This window comes from Tricharina praecox (genome assembly GCF_024521635.1).
Source record: "Tricharina praecox strain CBS 144465 chromosome Unknown BZA05scaffold_28, whole genome shotgun sequence".
Taxonomy (NCBI): domain Eukaryota; kingdom Fungi; phylum Ascomycota; class Pezizomycetes; order Pezizales; family Pyronemataceae; genus Tricharina; species Tricharina praecox.
Window position 1 is genome coordinate 171,182 of NW_026250430.1, and position 23,800 is coordinate 194,981.

At 52.7% G+C, this 23,800-nt stretch overlaps 6 protein-coding genes across 6 annotated transcripts; 4 read left to right on the forward strand and 2 right to left on the reverse strand.

Moving 5' to 3' along the window:
- Positions 1–300: 300 nt before the first annotated feature.
- Positions 301–1,817, forward strand: BZA05DRAFT_408712 (uncharacterized protein). Its single transcript, XM_051484735.1, has 2 exons — positions 301–570; positions 638–1,817. Exons 1-2 carry the CDS (start codon positions 442–444, stop codon positions 1,319–1,321), a joined length of 813 nt encoding a protein of 270 aa, XP_051336185.1. The 5' UTR covers positions 301–441; the 3' UTR covers positions 1,322–1,817.
- A 5,031-nt stretch (positions 1,818–6,848) lies between these two features.
- BZA05DRAFT_152285 (XRCC4-like factor-domain-containing protein) lies at positions 6,849–9,109 on the reverse strand. Its single transcript, XM_051479016.1, has 5 exons — positions 8,031–9,109; positions 7,891–7,956; positions 7,552–7,825; positions 7,191–7,477; positions 6,849–7,114 (listed from the first exon to the last, which is right to left on the reverse strand). Exons 1-5 carry the CDS (start codon positions 9,018–9,020, stop codon positions 6,968–6,970), a joined length of 1,764 nt encoding a protein of 587 aa, XP_051336186.1. The 5' UTR covers positions 9,021–9,109; the 3' UTR covers positions 6,849–6,967.
- Positions 9,110–10,821: 1,712 nt separating this feature from the next.
- On the forward strand, positions 10,822–12,080 carry BZA05DRAFT_408720 (Endoribonuclease L-PSP-domain-containing protein). The gene is made up of 5 exons (XM_051484736.1): positions 10,822–11,071; positions 11,186–11,213; positions 11,279–11,323; positions 11,436–11,794; positions 11,880–12,080. The coding sequence occupies exons 1-5, from the start codon at positions 11,055–11,057 to the stop codon at positions 11,908–11,910; spliced, it is 480 nt and encodes a 159-aa protein (XP_051336187.1). The 5' UTR covers positions 10,822–11,054; the 3' UTR covers positions 11,911–12,080.
- A 3-nt stretch (positions 12,081–12,083) lies between these two features.
- Positions 12,084–13,133, reverse strand: BZA05DRAFT_408722 (uncharacterized protein). Its single transcript, XM_051484737.1, has 2 exons — positions 12,758–13,133; positions 12,084–12,653 (listed from the first exon to the last, which is right to left on the reverse strand). Exons 1-2 carry the CDS (start codon positions 12,995–12,997, stop codon positions 12,351–12,353), a joined length of 543 nt encoding a protein of 180 aa, XP_051336188.1. The 5' UTR covers positions 12,998–13,133; the 3' UTR covers positions 12,084–12,350.
- A 1,131-nt stretch (positions 13,134–14,264) lies between these two features.
- BZA05DRAFT_152353 (PIN domain-containing protein) lies at positions 14,265–15,965 on the forward strand. Its single transcript, XM_051479017.1, has 3 exons — positions 14,265–14,792; positions 14,853–14,932; positions 14,984–15,965. Exons 1-3 carry the CDS (start codon positions 14,437–14,439, stop codon positions 15,772–15,774), a joined length of 1,227 nt encoding a protein of 408 aa, XP_051336189.1. The 5' UTR covers positions 14,265–14,436; the 3' UTR covers positions 15,775–15,965.
- A 624-nt stretch (positions 15,966–16,589) lies between these two features.
- Positions 16,590–17,832, forward strand: BZA05DRAFT_408728 (ribosomal protein L34Ae). Its single transcript, XM_051484738.1, has 5 exons — positions 16,590–16,727; positions 16,806–16,819; positions 16,900–17,023; positions 17,093–17,242; positions 17,309–17,832. The coding sequence occupies exons 1-5, from the start codon at positions 16,704–16,706 to the stop codon at positions 17,336–17,338; spliced, it is 342 nt and encodes a 113-aa protein (XP_051336190.1). The 5' UTR covers positions 16,590–16,703; the 3' UTR covers positions 17,339–17,832.
- Positions 17,833–23,800: the final 5,968 nt, after the last annotated feature.

Consider the following 23,800-nt stretch of genomic DNA (forward strand, 5'->3'; position numbering starts at 1 on the left):
TCATCTTCACCGGCGGATCGTGTGCCTGTTTTTCAACCACGACCGACCAACCACTACATTCACTCGACTCTTGCTTCCAATGACTGGAATCAGCCGCCGCGTCAGCTGCATTGCAACCCCTATGCCGGGTTCCTGTCACCTCATCTTTCACTCTCCTCCTCATCTTCACGCAGCAGCTCTTCGCTGTCGTCTGCGGCATCTTCCCACTATCCTAGCAATCGCCTGTCGGTTGCCAGTACGCCGCCTTCGTGCGCAAAGGCTCCACTGGAATCTGCGCGTGCATCGGAATCACCAGAAGCGAGCAGCGGCAGGCCGGATGACCGAATCGATGACGATAGTGACGGTTATCAGAACGACAGGTCTTCCCCTGCCGTCCCGGCTCACCACATTGAGGATAGTTCGAAGCAGCCACCGTACGCCATCATCATCTACGAGGCCCTGATGAGCATTCCCGACAGAAGGATGGTTCTAGCAGATATCTACAATTACTTCAGGTGGCGAATGCCCGCCCGTGCTGCACGTGATGGGGGTTGGAAGAATTCCATTCGGCACAACCTTTCCATGAATGGGGTGGGTCGACTTTTTCCCTTTTTCTTTATACCCTCGTTCTTTGCTAACTTCATCCCCGGACATTCAGGCTTTCATCAAAGAGGCTCGGCATTCCAATGACAATGTCAAGCGGTACATCTGGGTTCTGTCAAAAGAAGCACAGCAGAACGGTGTGCGCTCGACCACACGATACCGAAGAACGGCACCGCGGGCTACCAAGCGTTTGCAGAATGCACGCAGAAAGGTGGCCACGAGGAGTATGGTGAAGAAACAGGCCGGATCGGTCCCAATGTCACCCCCGCCCTTGAGGAACGCAGGCATCGAGTGGCCCGCCACATCGCCACCGTTAACTCCAACGGCTGTCGAACACCCCAGGGAGTATGAAAACGCCGCCAGAGGGAACAGCAGCAGAGGCAGCAATCCGTACTCTCCGAGCCCCCACATGAACACCCCGCCACCCGAGCTGGAACTTGACCAGTCATCCCCTTCGCCGAGGCTCTCTCCGATCAATACCACCGGCCTGGGTGTGGGTTACACAGCACTGCACGTCAAGGAAGAACTGACATCTCCTATCTTGTACACCCTGGGAGACGAGCCTACTCCCGAAGCCTTTAAAGATACGGTGTTTACAGACAATGCGGTGCTTGTCTGTGCTGGGGGTGAATGGCACGAGGTACCATGGCCGGATTCCCCAGCTACATCGCTTTTCGAGGAGGAGTACAATCTCATCCGAGAGAGCTCCTGCAACTACAGCGAATGCGGGCTAGCATGAGTGGCACCTCGAACCACAACGAAACCTCTTCTACATGCGCAGGTAGCCGGTTGCCTCTTATCATCTTCCCTTACCATATAACTCTCTTTTCTTTTTCCTTCACTTTTTCTGTCGGTTTATTTTGTTTTCATGTTCAGCGGTGCTACGATTCGCTAGGCTAGGTAGCTAGGCGGGTGGACGGGTGGGGGGAGTGTGTTTGATCGATCGATGTGTGGCTTTTCCTTTCCTTTCCTCCTTTCCTTCGGGCTTCTATGTATAGAAAATACCTTGTGGCGTTCGGTTTTCGTTTCTTCTTTTCATTTTACCACTATATTTCCTGCACCTAGTACACTTGTATCTCTGCGTATCTCACCGCATATCAGACTTCCTTCTTATATATGCTTCCGTTTATAAGGTGGTTTCTTTTTTATCGAATTCATATGTATCTGAGTACTTAGTTTATGTACCTCTACACACGAAGAGCATACCTAGTCCCAGTATCCACCTACCTAGCTTAATGGTGGCGAACGGAACGGAACGGAAGGGGAGGGGAGTGGAGGGGGTGAGGATTGTGCCCTTCGCTTGATTCCCGCTCCTCGCGCCCCTCTCCTCAGGACCTCAGCTGAACATTTCGGGCCCGAGAACCGTACCCGTAAGGCGGGCGGGAGTATGTGCGTACGAAGAAGCCAATCCTTCAGCCCAGCCAGCTCACAAAAAAAAGTGTCTATCCTGGGGATGGGATGAAACACCCGCCGGTCTCCCGGTTCCCAACCAGTCAACTCAACGCTACCCCTCATAGAGTGGAGTTGCACGTCTTTGTTTTGCGAGAGAGCGAGAGTGAAATCGATCTCCGAGAGATCCTTCCTGCCAGCCATTCCCCTCCCCCGAGGACAGCCGTGTGTATCGATCCAGCGCGTCGGCGAGTTCAGCCTGCTTGCTGCCTGCATTTAACTAGCCGGCCACGTTCACGATCCACTAATCTACATACATACTCCCGCGGCCCAACTACACCCAACTACATACATGCCCTACATAGGCCCCCAGGCCCACCCATAAACGGCAGTGTTCTGGAATTCTGCAGGGCCATACCGCGGGTTATAACTAGGCAACTAAGTAACTAACCTCCCAGGATCCTCTCCCCTCACCTTAAGTCGTCGTTCGTAAGTCCCGATCCCAGATCCTGGGCTTGGAGCGGGGGTGGGGCGGGAGGGGGCGGGGGGTGGGAACGGCGAGTGGGAACTTGGGGGTTTGGGGGTCAGCTCGACTCGACAGACAGACAGACAGACAGACAGACAGACAGCACTTTTGTCCCGGCCGGCCACCGGGGCTTCTTTCTTTTCTTTTTCTGGCTTCTTGCTGCATGGTAAAGGTATGGAGGATTTCGTCAGTTCGTCTTTTTGTAACACGCTACAGGTAACAGGTAACAGGTAACAGGTAACAGGTAATAGGTAACAGAAAACATGTGTATGTGTATGTGTATGTGTAGGTATGGGGTTACCGGTAGCGCGGGAGACATATCGTATCGCATCGTGACAGATATACAGATACGTTCCCCTTTTCCCACCGGCCAGCTGACACTGGACAGACAGACGTACGGCGACAGGCTTCTGGAAGTGCATGGAAGCCCGCCCCGCCCTTCCCTGCCCCCCGTGGTTATGGTTACATGAGTTATGGTTATAAGTTATGGTTATGCATGGCGACATGGCAGTCCCGTGCAGACTCTCATGTGTGCTATGATGATCAGGCGGGGTGGGTTATCATGACGGTGGGTTTAAATACCGATTGTCTGGGCGAGAACTAATCTCGCAGAGGACGAGGAGGAGGGATTGGGGTGATTGGGAGGGAGGAGGATAAGCACTAGTCGGAGGTATCTCGCTGCGAGTCCAATGCAAACGGCATTCGATGAGTTCCGATGCGGCAACTACGGGAAGAGGAGACATGGTACGGTAGCGAAGTGGAGAAGTGGAGAAGTGGAGAAGTTGGGTGGCCGCTATGTACTCGGGCTGAGAGACTGTGGGGGACTTGCGATACAACTGCCTACTGGTAAACGTGTGAAGATAAACTGCGTTAGTTATGTAATCCCTCCCATGCACTGTGCAGACGTTTAATTAAGCGGATTTGACACCGGTCGGCCCGTTCCATCGCTCCGTACCTAAACCCGGCCACAGTCCCAATCGTGGAGCCGGTCGATCTGAATTGGCCCAGCAACGCACCCACCCACCACCTCCCACCACGGCATGTTCCGGCCTATGTATGTGCAACACCACACCCGCGAATTGTTGTTGTTGTTGGATGGATGGACGGGTGAATGGGTGGATGGCACGTCAAAAGGGCCGCATAAAATTCGCACCGGTAGATACTGAGATAGATCTGCTGGGTGGTGGGTGCTGGGTGGTGGGTGGCCGGCGGTGGTCGGTGTTGAAAATTTCCAGGACAGGAAGGGGCGAGGGCGGCGTTATTCTCCGGCGGCCAGCCAGAGCTGCCGAGTATGTATGTAGTATGTACGAGTACTCCACTTCCTATCTCTGCCAACCAGCCATGCAGTTGCAGTTGCAGTTGCAGTTGCAAGCCATCCAGCCATCCTTCAGCCATCCAGCCATCCATCCTGCCAGCACACCCACCTACCCACCACCACCACCACCACCACCACCACCACATACCCGCATCACCCGCTCTACCTCCCTAGTCCCAATCTGCGGAAAACCGCCAAGAAATCCCGCTCCTCTCGAACGTGCTTCACCGGGGGGAGGGAGTGTCGAGTGTCGGGTGTGCATTGCAGCATGCAGAGCGAGTTCTCTCGGCTAACGTTATTCTACGATTTGACAGGAATGGTGGTGGTGGTGTGTGTCCGTGTGTGCGTGTGGTGTGTGTGAGGTTGTTGGGGAGCAGGCAGGCGGGCGGGTTATTGCGCGCCCATGCCATACCTATGCCATATGCCATGCTGACCCGGGTGTTGTTGGTGCTACGGCCAGGCCAGGCCAGGCCGGGACGAGTTTGCTGTGGATAGGTAGCCTCTGCCGCCGCCGGAAATGCTTCCTTTTCCTTTTCCTTTCCCTTTCCTTTCCCTTCCTTTGCTTTGCGTTTCCTTCTATTTGCCCTTTTTTTTTTTTGTGCTTTTGCTTTTTGCTTTGCCTTTCCTTTTCCATGCTCCTCCCCTCTTTTCTCCGCAATGGTGGTGGTTGATCGTGCTGGCCAATGTTACAGGTCGCATTATGCGGTTGATCGAATTATGTACATACCGTATGGGACTCGGCGAGCGAAACTCTCCGGAAGGCGAAGTGCGGAGTGCGGAGAGTGGAATGCGGAGAGTGGAATGCGGAGAGAGCCAGTCAGGCGAAGAAGAAGGTCTCGACTGTCTCGACTGGAAGCGGCCGCTACTATATTTCCACTTGACCGCTCCTTTGGCCCTAACTAACTAACTAACTAACTAACGAGCAAGTTACTCTAAGTAACAATCTCCCGCTTCGACGCTTCGCGGAACCCGAGGATCCCACAGAAAAAGCGGAGGCGGGAAGGAAGAAGCAAAGCAAAACAAAAGGCAAAGGAGCACCCTCCTCCCCAACTGTCACGTCACATGTTCACTGGTGTTGGCTTGCAAGGGGTACATAGTACAATACGTCTTCCCGGAGCAAGAAAGATGCACCTCACCTCGCCTCACGCACATGCCGCAGTAAGACAGCGTCAGGTGCCCAAGTAGAGCGTGTAAACTACTGGGTTGCATCTCATCTGAGCCTACCCCAACCCACGGGATCCTCTAACATCACTTCGCCCTTCATCCTTCACCCTTCACTCTTCACCTTTCACCCTTCCCCAGCCAGCCCACCGGGACCGCCGGAAGCAGCAGCAGCACGATTCGAGAGTGAAAAAGCGGCATCGATCGTCCTCCGTCCATCCATCCGTCCCAGCCATTCATTCACTTGTAGCCGGAATGCCGGAAGGCCAGAAGGAAGTCGGGAAGTCAGGCAGGAAGTAGGGAGGGTGGAAACCACGAACAAGAGGATAACTACCGGTACATAAGAAATGAATGAATGCATGCTATGCAGGTATGAGGTAGGTATGCACGCAGCACGCACGCAAAGAATACAGTTGTACACCGGGCCAAAAGCTCTCAATTCAAATCCAAACCACTGTGATGCATATCTCAATCCCCTCGCTCCAAAAATTGGCCCCTTCTCCACACCCGTATGTATGCACCCCCCGTTCGTCACGCCGAATAAAAACACTCCGCCCCGCCCCGCCGCCCCGTCGCACGGCCGCTACCCGGTCGCGAACCCGGAAATGACTCTTCCCATGAACTGGACGGACGTATGTATGTGCGTGTATGCGTGCGTGTGAGCGTGCGTGTGTGTGTGTCGTGCGGGAGGGAGGCGTGTGGGCTCGGCCATGATTGGCGCCTCGGCGGGGACAAGTAGAGTACGTAACTAGTATCGGCCAGCACCACCAGCACCACCGCCGCCGCGAGGAGGCCTTATCTGCAGCCTCCTTCCCAGGCCGCGGCGCGGACAGTCGTTGTAGGGCCCGCACCAGGAGTTCTCCAGAACGTATGGAGTCTCGCGAGAGCGGCTGTACCCGCAGTCGGAGATCCCGGCGGCTTGCGCTACCGCGCACCGCTCGATGGTGTTGCCCTTCAGGCAGTTGCATTGGTGGAATATCGCACGTCTGTTGCACATTTCGTATCCGGTTTTGGGGAAAGGGTGTTGGAAGGGGGGGCAGGGAAGGAGAGGGGGAGGGGGAGGGGGAGCAGAAGGAAATGCGGAGGGAAGCGCTGTGTGCTGGGGCTCTTGTTGAAAGACGAGGGATATGTACTCGAGATGGTGGTGATGTTCGAGAAGTAGTGATGGGCTGGGAGGTGTAGATGGCAGATATGGAGAAGCTCGAATTCGGTACGGGCTTCGACCGCGTTATATCCTAATTCCCATTCCAGCTGCCATAGAAATGGTATGGCAATGAGCAATGAGGAAATGAATGTGAGCGCCGCATCTTCGGTGGCATGCGTATATACATTTCTATGCTTCTTCTATTCTCTGGTGATGATATTGAATTGGGGGGAGAGATCTGTCCCTCGAGAGAGAGAGAGAGAGAGAGAGAGAGAGAGAGAGAGGTATCGCAAGCCTGTGAGCGCTGGCCGCCGGCCAGGTTGATTGGACGAAAGTATGGCCTGTCCTCGGTTTTCGGTGGTAATTGGGACACATAGAACGTGCAGTGCAGGCAGTTTCGCCCCTTCGCCCCCAGACGCGTCGATTCATCCCATCTTTTGTCCTCTTCGCTCGCCTATGTACCTATGTCAAGTCCAACGGAAAGAACCATACACCAACTGTGCAGGCCATCCCCCCGCCTCAGTGGATTCTGATTCTGGCCGGGAGTGTCTTATGAAAAAAGAGGTAATTCACCAAGAAATCTGCTGCAATAAGCCGATGCTGGCTGGCTAGCTGCAGGCGCGTGAGTCGGTAAAAGGAGTGGGTGCATCGATTGCCCGGAGAATTCGGGGACGATGACGGTGACTGTGAACCGAATGGATAGAATATCACGTATAGCAGGATCATCATATGCAGCTCCCGACTAGAATATTTGTGATGTGTAAGTAGAGCCAATGGTCGGATGATACTGATGCAGCCATATTCCCTTCGGACTAAATCCATGCCAACGCTTCCACTCCGTGCATACTATTCAAAACTTGCGCTTCTTCTTGGGCGGCGCCTTCTTCTTGGCCTCCAGCTCCTTCTGTAGTTCAAGCCGTTTCCTATCTGCCTTCTCATCCTCGTCTTCAGGCACTGGTGGTGGCGATTTTACCTTGGAGACCGCGGGGAGCGAGGACTGGAAAACGAACGAACGAACGCGGGTGAGTTTTAATCCTAGTTGGTGCGTCCAAAAAAGCACAGGCGTTACTTACGATAAACGATGTCGCCGCTGCGGCCACTGAATTCTCTGCACCATCACCCAGCCCAACTTCCAGTTTGGCTTTCGGCTTCCCTCCTATCCTGCCGATAGACTTCCTGACGCCGCCTCCAACACCTGCCGCTGGTGGTGCAGCAGGAAGACTGCCTGGCTGTCGCAGTGACTGTTTGTCAACACCACCACCGGGCGTCATCGCAGACAACCCAGGTGCAGGGGGAGGAGAAGGCTGTGGTATACGACTACCAATCTGACCTGTGACCCCTTTCGTCACCGGTGGATTTTCTTTGGGCGCCGGTGCGTCAGCCAACCAGGATCATGAATCGTTGAGAGACAACAACAGCGGTTAGCCTTCTCACCTTCTACGGCTCCTTTCATTGATGCCGCTGGTGGTGATGGCGGTGGCCTCCGTCGCACTCCAGCGTCGAGGTCGTCTTCGCTATCCGTCGTCTCTTCGCCTGCATCCGCCATGGTCACCTCTGGCGGCGTCTCGTGCATCACCAGATGTGCGGGTGGTGTTGCATGAGGCTCAGGAGCAGGGGATTTCGCCCTCCGTTTGTCACCAACCTCACCAATGACCTTCTTTGAGAACATTTGTGGGGGTGGACGGGGTGGGGGAAGTTCATCATCTGACTTTAGGGAAGAATCAGCACATCTTGTTCTCGGGTTCAGACATCGGGAGGACTCAGGAGACCAACGTCGCTCTCAATTTTTTTCTTTGAATGGCTCCCACGAGCGGCTGGAGGTGGCGGTGTCTTGAGAGGCTGTATACATTTGAATGATGAGCTGCGAGACGAGAACCCTGATTGGACGGGGGGAAACACGTATGGTCACTCACCTCAAATCCATCGTCTTCACTCTCCGTCTCAGACCACATTTGCGGGCCCGGCTCCGGCTCTCCCTCTTTCTTTCCGAGAATGTTTCTGGGCTCTTCCTTTACCGGAACAGCTGGAGCTGCTGACGATTCCCGTTTTGCGATCATAGCAGCCGATGTTCCACCGACGCCTTCACCATCACCACCACCACCATCGTCCTCGCCATCCGTTTCATCGTCGAAGATACCTCTCCACCACTCAGCAGCCTGTTGTTTAAAAGCCTGGACAGGCGTACCCTCCCCGCACTCCCCAGAGGTGTAAACCGACCGCACAACCTCCGCACCGCTCTGCTCACCATCGTACCTCAAATTCCTATCCCACGCCACCTCGTCAAACGGCGCGAGTACCTTCCTTCTCCTCGGGCCAACAATGACGTCGACCCTAACCTTATTATCCTCTAGCGCGTCCTTCATCTTATCGATAACATGATCCTTATCCTTGATAACCGTCTTCAGACTCTCGATCTGCGCCGCCTGCAGCCCCGCCAACGAAACTAACGGCATCACGAACACGTTCGTGAAATCCATCTGCGTTCCCAGGCGCAGCGTGAACGTCCACTCCAACTCCGGCAGCGGTGGCGGCAGATCTACCGCTAGTCGCAGCTTCAGATCCCCAACACCATCACCATCGCTGCCGCCTCGTCGGGGTATACACGACAAAACCAACTCCGATTGGTCGCTGCCACCGCCTAGCCCGCCCTCGATCTTCTCGAGCAGCAGCGACAGCTGCGACGCATCCTCTGCGGGGTCGATGGTGGTCGAGGCCTTCGCCGCGCGCGAGAGGATCCCGCTGCGATCGAGACCCTCGCTCCAGACTTGGACGAGGTCGGTGATGTGTACGGTGTATGAGCTGCTCGTGAAGCTGGTCTTGACGAGAAGTGAGGGCGCGGAGCGGATACTGGTCGTCAGAAGGAGTGGGTGCCATGATGAGGACTTTTTCGTTGGAGCGGACATAGTGCAGTTGTGGTTGTCGGGCAAGATATGGTAAGGTGAAGATACAGCTGGGTATCTTTCATCTGGGGAAGGTTACGTGATGGGTGTGGATGACTCGCGAGACGCGATAGAGGTCGCGTTCAAGGATCATCATCACGTGGGTGCTTAAGGCCGCAATCGTGATAGCCCCCGGGCATTTATGGTTGATCCGCCCCCGCGTTGCTCGAGTTTTGCTGACGATTACTACCACGCTTCTAAAGACGCAAATCGACCAGAGTGTGATAGCTCCAGGCTCAGGCCAAGGCTAAAACAAGGCTCCCGAGAAAATGCTGCAAACAGGAGTGCAATTCTCCGTCTTGATGCTTCAACACTTCGCGCAAAGTTTAATCAGAGCAGATACATCGTCAATTTTATCTCACCGACCCCTAAATCCCCGGATTCCTCTAGATCCCAAGATGTTCACGCAGAGCAAACATAAAACTACTCCTCAATCCCACTTCACTGACCTTCAACTCTCAGGATTCCTCCAGATCTCAAGATGTTCACGCAGAGCAAACCTAAAGAAACCCTCATGATAACAGTGATGACATCCAGGGAACACAATACATGTCTCGCCCTCGGCTGCGAGAGCTTAACATCCCTTATTCCGCCGATGGTGAGGCTAGCAAGCACGAATGAATGCAGTTGACCACACACGAGGTTCGGTCGAATCACCGTTAAAACTACATCTTGGCATTATCTAGAAATCACAGAATAGCACTCGACTGCCTCATCCTTTTCTCTCCTTGGGCATCCGCGTTCCATCGAACCGGGGTTACTCCTGCTGTTCCTCTCCACGCCCTCCTCCATGGCATCTTCTGATAAAGAGGGAAGTGGCGAGGTGGACTGAGGAATGGTCCTTCTTTCCTCCCCTAGATTTATTTCCTTGGTGCGCTCTACATGTGTCTATGTGAAAGGCCAGGGGGAGGAGTAGGGGAAGCCACAGTAAACTGCCTGACGAGAGTTAGACTGGATAGCGGATGGGAAATGGAGCGTGTATATTGCCGTGAGCTAGATAGGTCGCATGTAGTTGGTGATTAAACAAAAGAATAATCTGCGTTCCATCTCAGACGGCGGAGGCAGCCAGACATTCACGGAAATCATCGACCAGGACGAGGTGAGGGCCAGGTCATGAAGGAAAAGAGAAGGAACTTGGAAGGAATGGGCGTGGAGGGAATAAACAAGGACAGATCGGACCGGGCTTAAGGACGGACGGGGCGGACGGAGGAGGGCTGCGGAAGCAAAGGACACACTATCTTTCTCCTTCCTCTTTCTCTTTCTCTTCCTTTCTACATGATCACGCGAATAACTCAACACATAGAATTAGGTACATCTTGATAACCGACCGTCCTTCCCCGGCCGACTATGCAGGTAGATACCGGTACTCGGAAGCCAGTGCTAGCTCCCCAGAAGATAAAACTAACAAAGCCAAATACCTGTTTACCCTCAAAAGCCACAACCTGCGAACGTCTGCCACGCGTCCGCGGATCCGAAAAGCCAATTCGGAGGCCGGGAGGGTAAAAATTCCGACGCCAATTGCCGCTCGTGAGAAAACCAGAATGTATCAAGATCCAACGATAGAGAAACGCAACCCCAAAAGAATCTGGTTTCTTCGGTAGTTCTTTCCCCAGGATTCCATATGAGGTCATTGAGTTTTTCGAGTGATAGCCAATGGAACAAACGACAGTATTTTTAGACAATGGCATTTATAATTGGCCGGCGATTGATAACTGTCCCTGAACGGCAATACCGGTATTCCATGACTCCCTACCTCATACCTCAAACATTGGTTGGCTGTTGGCCATTCTGCATGCGGATGGCCTAAGATTTTCTCTTTAGAGGCTCCGCCGCCGTTGGTTTTTCCCGCACTCCGAACATCACCACCTTTTACCCCGCCAATCCACTCCGCCCCGCTGCGCCGCCCGCTACGAACGCACACTATTCCGCCGTTAGGCCACCTATTTCTGCCCTTTCCAACTAACTAAGCCAAAAACGTGGGAAGGAAAAGAGGCAATAATGTCATCATCGTCCGGGTTTCGTTTCCCCCTCCATTTCCGCTCCCTGGTTTCCTTCTCGAAAAGAATATCATCTCCTCCTTGCCGGCCTACAGTTTGTGCTTACACCCTCTTTGTTCCGAAAACCTACAGAAACGAAATGTCTTCCATTCCTAAGCCCGTACGTCGCCTTTGCGAATCCAATTGAGGTTGAGGGGAGCTGATTGCTGATGATTGTGATGGCAGGTCCGCACTCACGATGCCTGCCCTCGTAAGAACTCCACAGGGATAGTAGTTACTCCAGTTACATTCTGACCACACTCGCCGCCTACAGCCGCAGGCCCCTATGTACGATCCCCAGACCCCCACATCACCGCTTGCCTAGGTATTGATAGGCCCTTAGTCCCAGGCGATCAAGGCCAACGGCCTCGTCTTCGTGTCGGGCCAGATTCCCGCCGACAAGACCGGCGCGATCATCAGCGGCACGATCGAGGAGCAGACCGAAGCCGTCTTCGCGAACCTCTCCGCGGTGCTCAAGGCCTCTAACAGCTCGTTCAACAAGGTCGTCAAGGTCAACGTTTTCCTGTCCGACATGGCAAACTTTGCCCGCATGAACAGCGTGTACGCAAAGTACTTTTCCGGCCACAAGCCCGCGCGCAGCTGCGTCGCCGTTAGGGAGCTCCCCTTGAAGGTCGATGTTGAGATCGAGTGCATTGCCCTGGAGGATAACACTCCGGGCAAGAGGTCCGCGGTCGCGGCTCAGTATGTGCTCATTTCCTCTGGGGTGGGGAGATTGTAGGGGATGGGAGAGTGGGAATCTTGTGCTGACGACTTTTGGACGGTATAGGGCCGAGAGGGAGAACGAGGATGACGACTAGAGGGAATGCAAATGCAAGTGTTGGAAATGAAGGGATTAAGTTTATAGCCATGAGAAGTTCAAATGAAGGACCCTAAAGAATGGTTGTGATTGCCGAGCTCATGAAGAAGCGGAGAGTTGCACGGCGCAACTCGGGAACTATGGATGATTGCATCGCTGAGTGACCATCGCTGAGTGACCATTTTCTAAGCATTACTCCATATCACTTCAAGTACGGTAACAATCGAAACAGCGCATCGTAATGTCCAGTAATCCTTTATACACGTTCGCTAAATACCAGAGTCTCCCAGCTAGAACATTAGGAAGCCTCAATTCTATCCCATATTCTCCCAGAATCATGCATCCCATTCGAAAGTAGTGGCCACAGTAGTTGGTGACATTATTCGTGGGCGGCCAATCAAATCGGTATCTCAATTGCGTTCCACGTCGTCGACCCCATAATCACGAGACATCCTCTCCCTTGCCGGGCGCATCTGCGATCGGCTCGTCTTCATCACCACCGTTTTTGTCCGTCCTCTCAATGCCTGGAGAACGACTTCTAGGCCTTCCTCCAGCACGGTCTGCACCACCCCGCCCTCCTCTGCCACCCCGCCCACCACGCGAACCTGCACCCATTCCTCCTGGCGGCGGTCGTACAAACGCGAAGTCGCAAGAGATGGTCTGGTCGAGGAGCTTGGTGCCGTTGGCCTGGGCGATAGCTTCGCGAGCCTCGGGGAGCGTCGAGTATTCTATCAGCGCGTAACCCTACAAGTAAAGCCCAGTCAGGTTAATCGTCAAAACAAGAGCCACCGTAGCACATGGGTGTAGAAAAAAGGTAGCCCGTGAGGGCGAGTAGATGATGAGCGCACCTTAACGTATCCCGTCCGCCGGTCCAAGTTCAAATGCATATTCTGGATGTCGCCGTACTCTGCAAATCGCTCCTGCAGGTCCTCTTCGCTCGCCTCCTCGTGAACATTGGTGACCAGGACGATCCATCCCTCGATGGAACGTACCGCGAACGCGCCGCCGGCAGTCTTAGGCTCGGTGCTGCCGCCCTTCGTTTCGAGCTCCTCTGCCGGGGGCACGTCGTCGATCTCCATGTCGGCCATAGCTGTGGGGGTGGCTGGTTTGTGTGGATATGGGATTGACTTGTGGAGAGGGGTGATTGAAAGTAGGAGGTCGTTGGAGTCGCGGGTATAGGTGTGGTGACGGCGGTGTGTGGGGAAAGTTGGCGTTTCGTTTCGTTCGCGCGCGATAGTTGTCTCGTTTATTACCCGGCGATTTTATGTGGGGGCGACAAGTGTGAATATGTAGCGACCTCAGCTCATCACTCTGACAACCCTCTAGTGATATTACACACCAAAGACTCGAGCATCTAGCATCACTCGCGTGTACTAATAATCGGAGTGGAGCATATTGCTCGCTTTTCTCTGCTGCCTCAGCCGTATCTACTGTATACCGAACGCGCAATCTTTAACGGAACGAAGCACGGCCATTTTAGGCGGACCTGCAGTTGCGTCTATAACGACTTAGGTGGGATGGTCCTTCGCCCGATCGGGCACGGTACCGTCTATAGCGTCTGTGGCCTCAGCTTCGATCGTCCTCCTTGACCCGAGACTTGTAAGCTGCATTTTGTTTCCTCCATTGCACTCTTGCCCACTTTCTCATTCTCCTTTCACCTTCTTCCCTTCTATCCCAGGTACCACCTCACCTTCCTCGCCAACTACCTCCTTTGTTTGGGTTTTCCTTTCTCCAAATAGTCACCTCATCTTCTCGCAGATACACAATTTCTGCTTCAACATAATCAATTGACCTTCATACACCGCAATCAGCATGTCAGGCAACACGGATTCCTGGTGGGATGACGGGAATGATATTTGGAAATCACGCTGGGCTCCTCCCAAACCCCGGGTCTCCTCGAAGGCCAAGGTCATCATCGCTCCAGAACAGAAGAACCCCAGCACGGCTGCCACCCTCGCTACCGAGACGTCCCAGAGCTTAAATAAATTTAGCTTGACGAATGGCCTTGACGCGTCCTGCTGGGCAACTTCGAGCTCCGTTCCTCCGAGGCTTAGAGAGCGCGGATCTGGACACGCTGCTCGCCGGGGTGATCGTGGTGGTGGTGGTGGTGGTGGGAACATTAATGGCCAGTCGCTGAGCGTCCATACCGGTCCTCCGGCCAAAGGAGCAAAGTTTCAATATGATGACACTAGGGACGTCGTCATGGGCGAGAACACTCCCACTACATCGCCGATTGAGTATGAATTACACCTCTTCCTAGTTCTGAGGGGAACAGCACTGACTAAAGTGGTTGTTGCAGTGTCCAGTTCCCTTCAACCACACTAAAGACGGATGCAGATGGTGATATCATCATGGACGATCTAGACGATGTTGCCGCTGCGTCTCAAATCAATCAGGCTCTGAGTGATCAGCGCGTCGGTCCGCTTCAATCTCAAAAAGAGATCAAGGATGTGAGATGTCCCTTTACCAAATGACGTGGACCAGCTGTGTTGATATTGACTGTGTATAGTCTTCTCTCGATCCGGGGATGAGGGCTTCGGTGGTTAAATGGGTGTTGGTGGTTGACACCAGTTTCATTCTGTCCCATCTTCATTTGGTCGACAACTTGGTGGACGCATACCACCGCTGGGGAAACGTCGTTATGCTTCCATGGGCCACCATCATGGAGCTTGATGGCCTGAAGAAGAGCAATTCGAACATCCGTGTCAAAAACGCCAAAGGCATCGAAGAAACCGTGAGTCTCGGTATGCTCGCCCGCCGTGCCAATCACTGGTGCTACGAAACCATGGCAAAGAGGAAGAGCGGTCTGTGGGGACAGATGAAAGAAGAGGTCATTGATCCTATGGCTGTAAAGGGGGACGCTGCGATTCTCGATTGTTGCCGGTAAGCATTCTCTCTTGTAGTTATGAGTGCGGACCGCTTGATAACCGACTTTGTGTTTAGCTTTGTGAAGCAGAAAAAGAGTGTCCACACCGCGATCCTCTCCAACGATAAGAACCTTTGCTACAGAGCCCTGGTATACAGTAGGTCCACATCTTCACTACGAAACTGGCTTGACACTAACCCCAGGTCAGATGTCTCTGCCGTCTCATTCGCTGGCACTCCTTTGACTGCCGATGGAGTCATGAAGACCCTTGAATCCAATAAGAAAGATACATCCTCATCCCGTCCACCCGGTATCTGGTCCTCGGTCGAAGATTTCGATAAACCCGTCCCCAAGTTGCCGGAAAACCCTCCTTCCTTTCCTAAAACACCCCCACGGGTCGAAATTACCGGAAAGGGTCTCTACGACTCGCTGTATACCGGGTCATCTTGTGGAGCGGTTGCGCCGTCTGATGGTAACCGGAGCGGGCATGGGCATGGAAACTTCAATAATTTGCCTAAGGTTCAGGCCGATGTGGGATTGCTCTTGCTCAGGATCGAAGATGATCTCCTAACCAACATTGTTCCATTACTGCATGCGCTCTGGACCTCCTCCAACCTTATTTCTCGGGGTATTCAGGATCCTTCCGGGGCACGGAACCTCGAGAATATTGAAATTTCCCTCTGGCATTGTGTTCAGCCTTTGTTCGATCAGCTGTACCCCGGAAAAACGGAAATTCGTGGACAGGTTAGCAGCAGTGAGCTCTCACGCATCTGGAACGCCTGGGGTTCCTGGTCGGCTCCAGATTTGCAACGTCTACCGTCCGTCAAGCCAACACCTCAAGGTCTCACTCGTTTCATCGAGAGTTGGGAAGTTCTTTGGCGTGGCTTGATTCATTTCGCCCAGGAACCTGAAGATACCAACCGTCGTCTTCTGCTTACTGTTGAGACATGGAAGGCGTTGATTTCGGGGCTTGCTCATAGTTTGGCTGCTTTTAAGTAACCGACTAATCATAGCCAGATTTCCTGTGGCTCACTCAGCTTCCCCTGTTATTCATGCTGTTACAATTCCTCTCTTCCCCTGTGAGATTTCCCCAATATCGATACCCAGTCCCGAATCCAGAATCAACTTACCGTCATGGTCTTGAGTGCCCCGACGTTGTACAAGTTGTTTCTCCCTTCATTCATCTATTATATTTTCCCCTTCCTACTATTTTCTCTAGTGCTTTGCCTTTTTGGTATACCTGTTTTCACCCCCTTCTTTTTTATGAGGTTATCCCTCGTTACTTCCCCTTGACGTATCACTTGCGTGTTCGAGTTTATCGCAAGACGGTGTTTGTTTATGTATTTATGCGTGTTTCTTTTTCTTTTCTTGCTAGGTTTCTCATTGGATTGGGAACATATGGTGGGCGGTGGCGCTTGTTTGTCTTTGCGTCGAAGTGGAGGAAATTGATTTTCTTTGCTTTGGTGATGCTTGCACTTCTGCGTTTGTTGATTTATTTATGTGTATGATGACGAGGCCGGAGGCGGGAGGCGAATTAAGTATGTTTTTATATTGATATGGGCTCCACGAATGAACCGTTTTGCGGATCGTCAGGTCGCTTTCGGACATCTCATGGCGAGCAGTACTGAATTATCAATCAATCAATTGCTTTCCCCATAGGCTTCTTTTTCGCTTATCGGGATAGTTTGTAGGAGTGGTTTTGTGTGGGATTTCTCAATGCGGCTCTGCAGGGCTTGCCCTGTTGTGACTAGTATTTCCTCATGTGAACTAGCTTTTAGCACTCCACACACAACAATTAGGGACTCCCGCCGCAAATCATACTATCGGAAATTGACGAAGACGACCGACCGACCCCCCGACGACCGACGCTCAACGACCCCACGACAAATCCACGAACCTTCGATCGGCGAGAGCACCCGCAGTAAACAATGGCCGACACTAGACTTACTTACGTGAGTGTTTTCCCGATATGAGGGGAGAATTTTGGGAAGTGGGAAGAGTTGGATGCTGACAGTATACCTATTTTGTAGAGGCGGAGGAACCCGTATGCAATCCCACCTACAAACGATGTCGAGCGAACTGGCAACGGGGGGAATGGGAGGGCTGACTGAGGATCGATCGCAGGTACAACACCCGGTCCAACAAGGTCCGCGTTGTCAAGACCCCCGGTGGAAAGCTTCGGTACCTCCACATCAAGAAGAAGGGTAGCCCGGTGAAGTGCGGTGACTGTGGCATCAAGCTTCCTGGTGTAAGTTTCACCTATCGGTATCGAACGCGATTGGGGACTTGTTTCTGATGGGTGGATTTCGACATACAGATCCCCGCCCTCCGCCCCCGCGAGTACGCCCAGATCTCGAAGCCCAACAAGACCGTCCAGCGTGCCTACGGTGGATCCCGCTGCGCCAACTGTGTCAAGGACCGCGTTGTTCGCGCGTTCTTGATCGAGGAGCAAAAGATCGTCAAGAAGGTCCGCCTCTACATCCCAGGCGTGTCTCGCGGTCGAGACGAAGTGCTGACCATTTTGCGTGAACAGGTCCTCAAGGACTCCGCCAAGAAGCGTTAAACGCTTTCTTTACTTCCTTCTTGTGCGTTTTTTTGTCAACATAACTGGGAATAAAAGCGGGTTTTCTTGTTCTTGTGGTGTTGGCCGGGCTGGGAATTGTACAATCGCGCAGGTCGACGGACACGGGTACCGGAATACGAAGCGAATCTTCAGTCAATCTCGTACACGGCAATGGCGTTGTGCTATAGGGTGGTTTAATGTCTAGACGATGGTGACGAAGATACTCGGTGTTGTCTGCATATGCGTCGTTGCCTTCCAAATCTTTGTGCGTCTAAGGGTGTGAACGCGTTCCGATTATGTCCGCGAGGGATGACAAAATCTTTGGCCATAAGAATTGCACGTTACGTCTGCCTTGTATTCTCAGCAGATTTGAGGACTGAACGCCAAATTCGACTGCCATAATCACCTTGCGCAAAGCTACTTTTCATGTGTAACTTGTTTTCTCTAGCTGTCCCCTGCGCATCCTCCACCAACGCGCAACCACAACTCATCCACTTCTCTCCTCCAGTTCCATGTAAGCCGAATTCTGACCGGCCCGATATTGCCGTTTGTTGCGCGCCCGGAGCTGCCGGAATCACTGCCCTGCATGCACTGAGCCATCCGCTAACCTCCGGAATCTGAAGCTACGATTAGCTCAAGTCGGCCTTGCGCTATGGTTGGTGAAACGCCGAAATGCCGCCCCAGCGCCGGCCGGCACCGGCGGAATGATGATGAGGCGGGATCATGGTCGTGTTCATGTGTATTATTGATTCTCGGCGGCCGGGGAACTCGACAGCGCTTCTCGTTTTTGTAATCATTACACAGCTGCTTGGACAGCCGCCAGCGCTTCTCCGCTGGCTACGACGCTGGTCCGTGATCTTCAAGCGAGTGATATATCGTGCGCTATCTAGGTACTCCCATGACCTGTACCCTCACGCCGAAAACCTCCCCGCTCCTCCTCCTCCTCCTCCTGGTCTGTTCCCACCTACAACAGGCGAGCTCCAGATCCTACATAACCTTCCCTACCTCCCTCGCTCCCTCCCGCGAGACGATCACGGACAGATGAGTGTGAATCGCTGTCGGCAGCCGCTCGCTGATCACAACCAGGTACAACCACGTAAGGAGTTCGACAAGCGGGGTGAAAAAAGCGTTCTATGCAAGGGGGGGTGGGAAACGGGATATTCAAGACTCAAGTCGATGCAAACCCCGCCGTTCCGTTTCAAAAAACCTTTTGCGCGCGAAAATGGATGGGTGTGCTGTTGGTTATTTGGCGGGACGTTCTGTGCTGCCAAGTTGCTGTGTGTGTACGGACTCCCTTGCTGGTCCTGTCACTGTGCTACGGGCTCAGAGTCGGGATTCTTTGGCGTTCCTGGGAATGGCGGGGCTCGGTGATGGATCAGGGCGGTGAGGTATTTCGGGCTTTGGGAAAGACGGCTGGGTGGTTGAGACCACTTGGATAACTAAAAACAAGAGCGTACTCGACACACCGAGGGACAAATGATTCGATGGCTCGATGGTTCGACAATACAGATGCGTACAAATGCGAAGGTGATGAAGCACCCGAAGCCAATGGGTACCCCAGAAGAACCCGTGTTGAAATTTGAAGGCAATAGGTAGAGTAGAGCAATGAATGGACTTTCTCCCCCTCCATTCTGCACTGGTGACTGGTGAAAGCTATTAACCCAACGGTTCCAACCAGGCTTGCTCTTTTTTGCCATGTCAACTTTCAAGCATGGCGGTGAAGGCAGATGCAACCAACGTTATATGTACAGTGTACTGCACCAAGCTCAGCGGCCATAGCGGGTATGTTGGCAGGCAGGGGAAAACAACGGACTGCCAGTGGCGGTCTGATTGCTTCCGGCAGATGTCTTTCCCTATATAGTACAGCTTGGTGATGGGACATCGCATACCTATGATATCTGCACCCGAAGAAGAGCTCGGGATTCATATCCTTGTATGTAGGAGTGAACTTCGACTACATAGCATCCGGCATGGGTAAGGAAATTGCCGCACTCGCACACTTCTGAGATGTAGGTAGCTTGCGTACTGCAGGTGGTCTTCAGAGTTTACTGGTGACTTTAGTCGCTGTTAGTGGCCTCAGGATGGTGTGGAATGATACTCTTGGTGTCACGGCCTCTAGCTATTGCTCTTATTCTCCTGACCCCGAGAAGTCTCGGAGAAGCCATCATCAAGATGGCCTACGATGCTTGGCATATTCTAGACATACAGTTATCAATAATCAAAGCAGGCCCTGGCCGATAACGTCTATGGAAACAACTGACGCCAGCCCTAGTTTCCAGCTGCTCCTGGGGAACAACCGTCACCTTACATAGCTATGGGGCGGAATCTGTGGTGTGGACGTGAGGAATGAACACTGAACAGCAGCTTCATGCATACCGAAACGAAACGAAACATAGCGTTGGCCTATGGCGAGGCAATGCAGTTTGCCGTGGCTAGAATCCATTACGGGAGACCCCTTTGTTGTGGGAGCAAGAGGATTTGAATGGTGAGGGACGGTCAGTTATGGGCAGTTGGAATGGTTGGGTCGTGCGAATCGAGATGTGAAGATTGGATGCGGTGGCTTGGTCCGTGTGCCCAATCCGGTCCCCGAATCCCCGCATACCGTACTATACTTGTACCTACTGTCCTACGCCGGTATGTACGACGGTCTCCCGCCTACATACTTAGCAAGAGTGGATGGTACCTGGCATTTGACGATGGACCGAACTCGGAATAGGTGCAAGAAAGAAAAAAGCACTTTTGCTCTTTCCATCTGCTGGGCAGGGTCGGTATTTGGGAACCTGAGTAGAGCTCCGGTATCGAAGCGAATTGGCGCAGTATCGGTGCGGTGTTCTTTGGCCAAATACCAGTTTATGGCAGTATGTTTTCAGTGATGGGGGTTTTCTTTCATTCCCCTCATCCATTTGCCTAACGGTTGTAATACTAGTACCAAGTACTTCTTTTCATCATGTAGTGCAGTGCCCTATCATGCATAAATGCCAGTATTCTCCCAGGAGTTTCATTCTCCAGAGTCAAGACACCAACGGCAACCACCACAGCATCCGGCACATAACTTCACCACCTCAGCCCTTAGTTATGAGCAATATCTTTCTCCAGGCGTCGCTCTTCACTTTCCACGAGCGTCCCTTCAATCTAAGTTTCTACGCCCATTCTTTGCCATGACACCAGCAAATCGCCAATCACCGTCTCGAGAGTCGAGACCTATCAACAAAACCGTTATCTCCGCTCCCGTCAACGGGATATCGTATCAAGAACACCGCTTCCTGGACTTGTGCCACGTTTCATCCATTCATTCATTATACGGCCGCGCTGATGATTTCCAGTTGCGGTCAGTGCATGCCACCCCCATTTAAAGCATGTGCCCTTCGGCCAACGGAGGGGCCAATCTTTTATACCTATGGTAGTACCGTTCGCGGAGCCCAATAATTGGAATCGTGGCCATCAGGTTCTAGGTATCAGAAGTTGAAACAGTCGACGATGCTTGCCAATATTTCAACAGGAATGGAGCTGAGGGCCCAGAAATAGGTGTATGGTGTTCGTGAATCGTGTCTAGCAGTGGATGGGATGGGAGAGCTTGTGTACTTGGGGATAGGTAGGGCTCTATGTGTTGGCTTCTCCAATAATTTCGTGCGGGTTTGAAGTTTGAAGTTTGAAGCCAGCCTTTACAAGGTGGTTGAAGTGTAGGTACGTACTGTACTCTATCACCAGTGGTTTTGGCCGGGTTTCCCCGGTCGGCGGTCGCAGCACCACCACCACTTGTATCTACGCCACAATCGTGACCGTATCTATATTGGCAAGGACTAGCTGGCCAGGCCGGCGGTGAAGTACCTCAGATCTCTGGAAAGGTATTCGTAACCGAGTGAGATCGTATGTTTCACATACTGCCTGTAGGCTGTACGTGTATTCCACAGGCGCGAAACCACCCACCACCCATGCATATCTTATACGAGACTTCTCTCCTCTTCTCTGCAGAAGCCCCTTCCGTCCTCTACATACATCCTTCGAAGTTCGAAGTTCGCGGTCCGAGCTGAACAGGTTAAAATAGTAAAAAATAAGAGTGCCGTCCTGTCCTGTCCTGTCCGCTGCCGGTGGTACCTCTCCAATCCTTTCATAGGAAGTATGTGCCCCCTACAGCTGAATTCAACGAGCAAAAGGAGAACTCAGAAGAGTGAATGCCGTATGCAAGGGGGAAACGGTGCCGACGATTTGCATAGGTAAATACTTGGATATGTCGAGTACATACAGGAGCAGTGACCCAGTGGATCCTAATGCCGTCATAAAACCGACTTTAGACTTTAGACTTTGGAATGTTGGATGGATGGATGGAATCACGGACCGTGCTTTTTCGTTTTTTATCAACACCCTCTCTGTCCGCTGCGACCGCCGACAATACTCTGCTTGTCCCACCACCACCACCACCACCACCACCACCACAACAACCAGTATCGAAATCGTCAGAAATTTTCAGCAGGGTAGGGGGGTGAAATCATAAATGTGAGATGTGGCGGACTTTGGGTTGGATTATGTAGAGTAGGTAGCGTTGTGGGACAGAGGATTAGGCTGTTTGTATGTACTGTACATACCTACACTACGGTACGGTATGTACTCTACTGAGTGATGTCCCCCGGGCCCCAATCAGACGTGCCGTAGGCATGCAAAGTCTGCAGTGCTGTGGGACTTGAAACAGCTTCAGCGTTTCTGTAGATTGTGAGGTCTGCTTTGATTTCCAACCGCATGGACGCATGCATACCTAGGATCTACATACCCGGTTAGCTGTTAGTTACTTCAGACCTGAGTGCTTAGCTACGCCTTAAGTAGCCGGAAGAACTTCGACAAGAGGTTACATACCATAGGTTTTTCGTTTCGGGGGACAGAGCAGAAACGCTTTTCAGTATTATGAACACGGTGCTATGCAACCGATACAGACGGTGGTGCTGGATGGTCATCGGTGTTGGCTGTAATCGCCTTGGCCAAGGTGTGATGACGTTGGGGCCGGCGGATACAGAAGAAACACCGATCCATGCCGCCCGTGCAACCACTCAGTTTCCTAGGTATTCCTCTACATACATTCAACACGAAACATTTGTTCTCCATGTTCACGTCCAATAACTCGACGTTCATGATGATTAGAATAGGTAGTAGCGGTGGACTACCGAATACCGTAGTAGGAATGCTGAGTCGCAGCGGCTGAAGGCTGAACTCACGGCATCGAGGTAGGTAAGAGGTGTGTATTATGTACCTCCAAGGCTGAGCCCTTTACCGTACTCATGCTGACGACTTTCCAGAAGCTCGAAGGAAGCCCAGACGTCAGACGTCTACTTACATACCCCCCTTGACTGGTAGTTAAGCCGCGATACCCGAGCTGAGAAGGTAGAGGAGGAGGAGGCCCCACTGTGGGGGTTTTGGGGCAAAGCCTGATCTAACAGTTAACTACCGACAGTCGAACTTGGAGGCCGCATGGCATGGTGGACATCGTCAGACGCGACTATCGACATATAGTTAAACGCAGCGTAAGAAACTCGACAACACATTGCGCCGAGGTTGTAATACCTCTGAAGTTCCCCTTGAAACTGTCGTCCCCATCAAGGTTCTACTCCGGGAGTTGGACTGTGGCTGCAGCGTCTATGTACTCTGTGGACGGGACCATGAGCAAACGCATTTCTGCAGTAATGAGGTGCTTGTGGAGATGGAGGTGCAGGTCGATCTGCTAAAATCGGACAAGGTGGTGAAGAACAGACAGATTATCGAATCCGATGGCCGTAGGGAAATGACGGAAGGCTTGCCGGGTGGTTTCTTGCAATGTACATTGTAAAGCCGACTGTTGTGCTGTTTCTTCAGTGAGAACTTGTCCACCTTATGGGACCTGGCAGTATAGTATCTTGGTCCAGGCCGCATCGATATCAGCGTAGACCAGATCTTGCACGATCATTATCGAAGCTTCGATTTTGCGGGATTGGTATCACGGCTGTTGGGTGGGCATATATTTCGAACAAGGTAGATATTGAAGTTCAAGGGAGCGGCCTCATACTGGGACCGTTACACTGTAGAGTACGCTTGCAGTGGGTTAACCTCATACCACTTGTTCACATGCAGGTATTGATCGGAAGCGGCGCTATTCCTGGAAACCAAGCACTTCCCTCTCATCCAGCTTGGGGGGGTCTAAGGTACCTACAGCGATCAGCGCCGACCTCTCCGTATACGCAATTCCGCAGAGGAGAACACTCTATAACCGGCCGAAGATCCGTGAGGACTGGACGAAGACTCCTATCACACGCACCCCTGAGCGGTCGGCAGTAACTAGTTCTCTATGGTATTCGTATGCACAGTGGAATTCAGGAGGGGTTGGAACAAGCACACTCCCCTTCCCTGCCCTGTGGCCGAGGAGACGGGCAACTGCGACTGGGGTGTCACGAAATCGAGCTCGCTGACTTGACGGACCGCCTCCTGCCCTCCACTCCCTGT

Bases quoted from the DNA above. Each gene is read 5' to 3' on its own strand.
- BZA05DRAFT_408712 (XM_051484735.1), top strand. From the start codon at position 442: ATGAGCATTCCCGACAGAAGGATGGTTCTAGCAGATATCTACAATTAC. The intron at 571-637 runs GTGGGTCGACTT...CCGGACATTCAG, and splicing joins ACAACCTTTCCATGAATGGG to GCTTTCATCAAAGAGGCTCG.
- BZA05DRAFT_152285 (XM_051479016.1), bottom strand. From the start codon at position 9,020: ATGTCCGCTCCAACGAAAAAGTCCTCATCATGGCACCCACTCCTTCTG. The intron at 7,826-7,890 runs GTTGGTCTCCTG...TCTTCCCTAAAG, and splicing joins AGAAAAAAATTGAGAGCGAC to TCAGATGATGAACTTCCCCC. The intron at 7,478-7,551 runs GTGAGAAGGCTA...CGGCGCCCAAAG, and splicing joins AATGAAAGGAGCCGTAGAAG to AAAATCCACCGGTGACGAAA.
- BZA05DRAFT_408720 (XM_051484736.1), top strand. The intron at 11,214-11,278 runs GTACGTCGCCTT...TTGTGATGGCAG, and splicing joins TGTCTTCCATTCCTAAGCCC to GTCCGCACTCACGATGCCTG. The intron at 11,795-11,879 runs GTATGTGCTCAT...TGGACGGTATAG, and splicing joins AGGTCCGCGGTCGCGGCTCA to GGCCGAGAGGGAGAACGAGG.
- BZA05DRAFT_408722 (XM_051484737.1), bottom strand. From the start codon at position 12,997: ATGGCCGACATGGAGATCGACGACGTGCCCCCGGCAGAGGAGCTCGAA. The intron at 12,654-12,757 runs GTGCGCTCATCA...CTTTACTTGTAG, and splicing joins GGCGGACGGGATACGTTAAG to GGTTACGCGCTGATAGAATA.
- BZA05DRAFT_152353 (XM_051479017.1), top strand. From the start codon at position 14,437: ATGAGGGCTTCGGTGGTTAAATGGGTGTTGGTGGTTGACACCAGTTTC. The intron at 14,793-14,852 runs GTAAGCATTCTC...CTTTGTGTTTAG, and splicing joins GCGATTCTCGATTGTTGCCG to CTTTGTGAAGCAGAAAAAGA. The intron at 14,933-14,983 runs GTAGGTCCACAT...ACCCCAGGTCAG, and splicing joins CTACAGAGCCCTGGTATACA to ATGTCTCTGCCGTCTCATTC.
- BZA05DRAFT_408728 (XM_051484738.1), top strand. From the start codon at position 16,704: ATGGCCGACACTAGACTTACTTAC. The intron at 17,024-17,092 runs GTAAGTTTCACC...TTCGACATACAG, and splicing joins GTGGCATCAAGCTTCCTGGT to ATCCCCGCCCTCCGCCCCCG. The intron at 17,243-17,308 runs GTCCGCCTCTAC...TTGCGTGAACAG, and splicing joins AGCAAAAGATCGTCAAGAAG to GTCCTCAAGGACTCCGCCAA.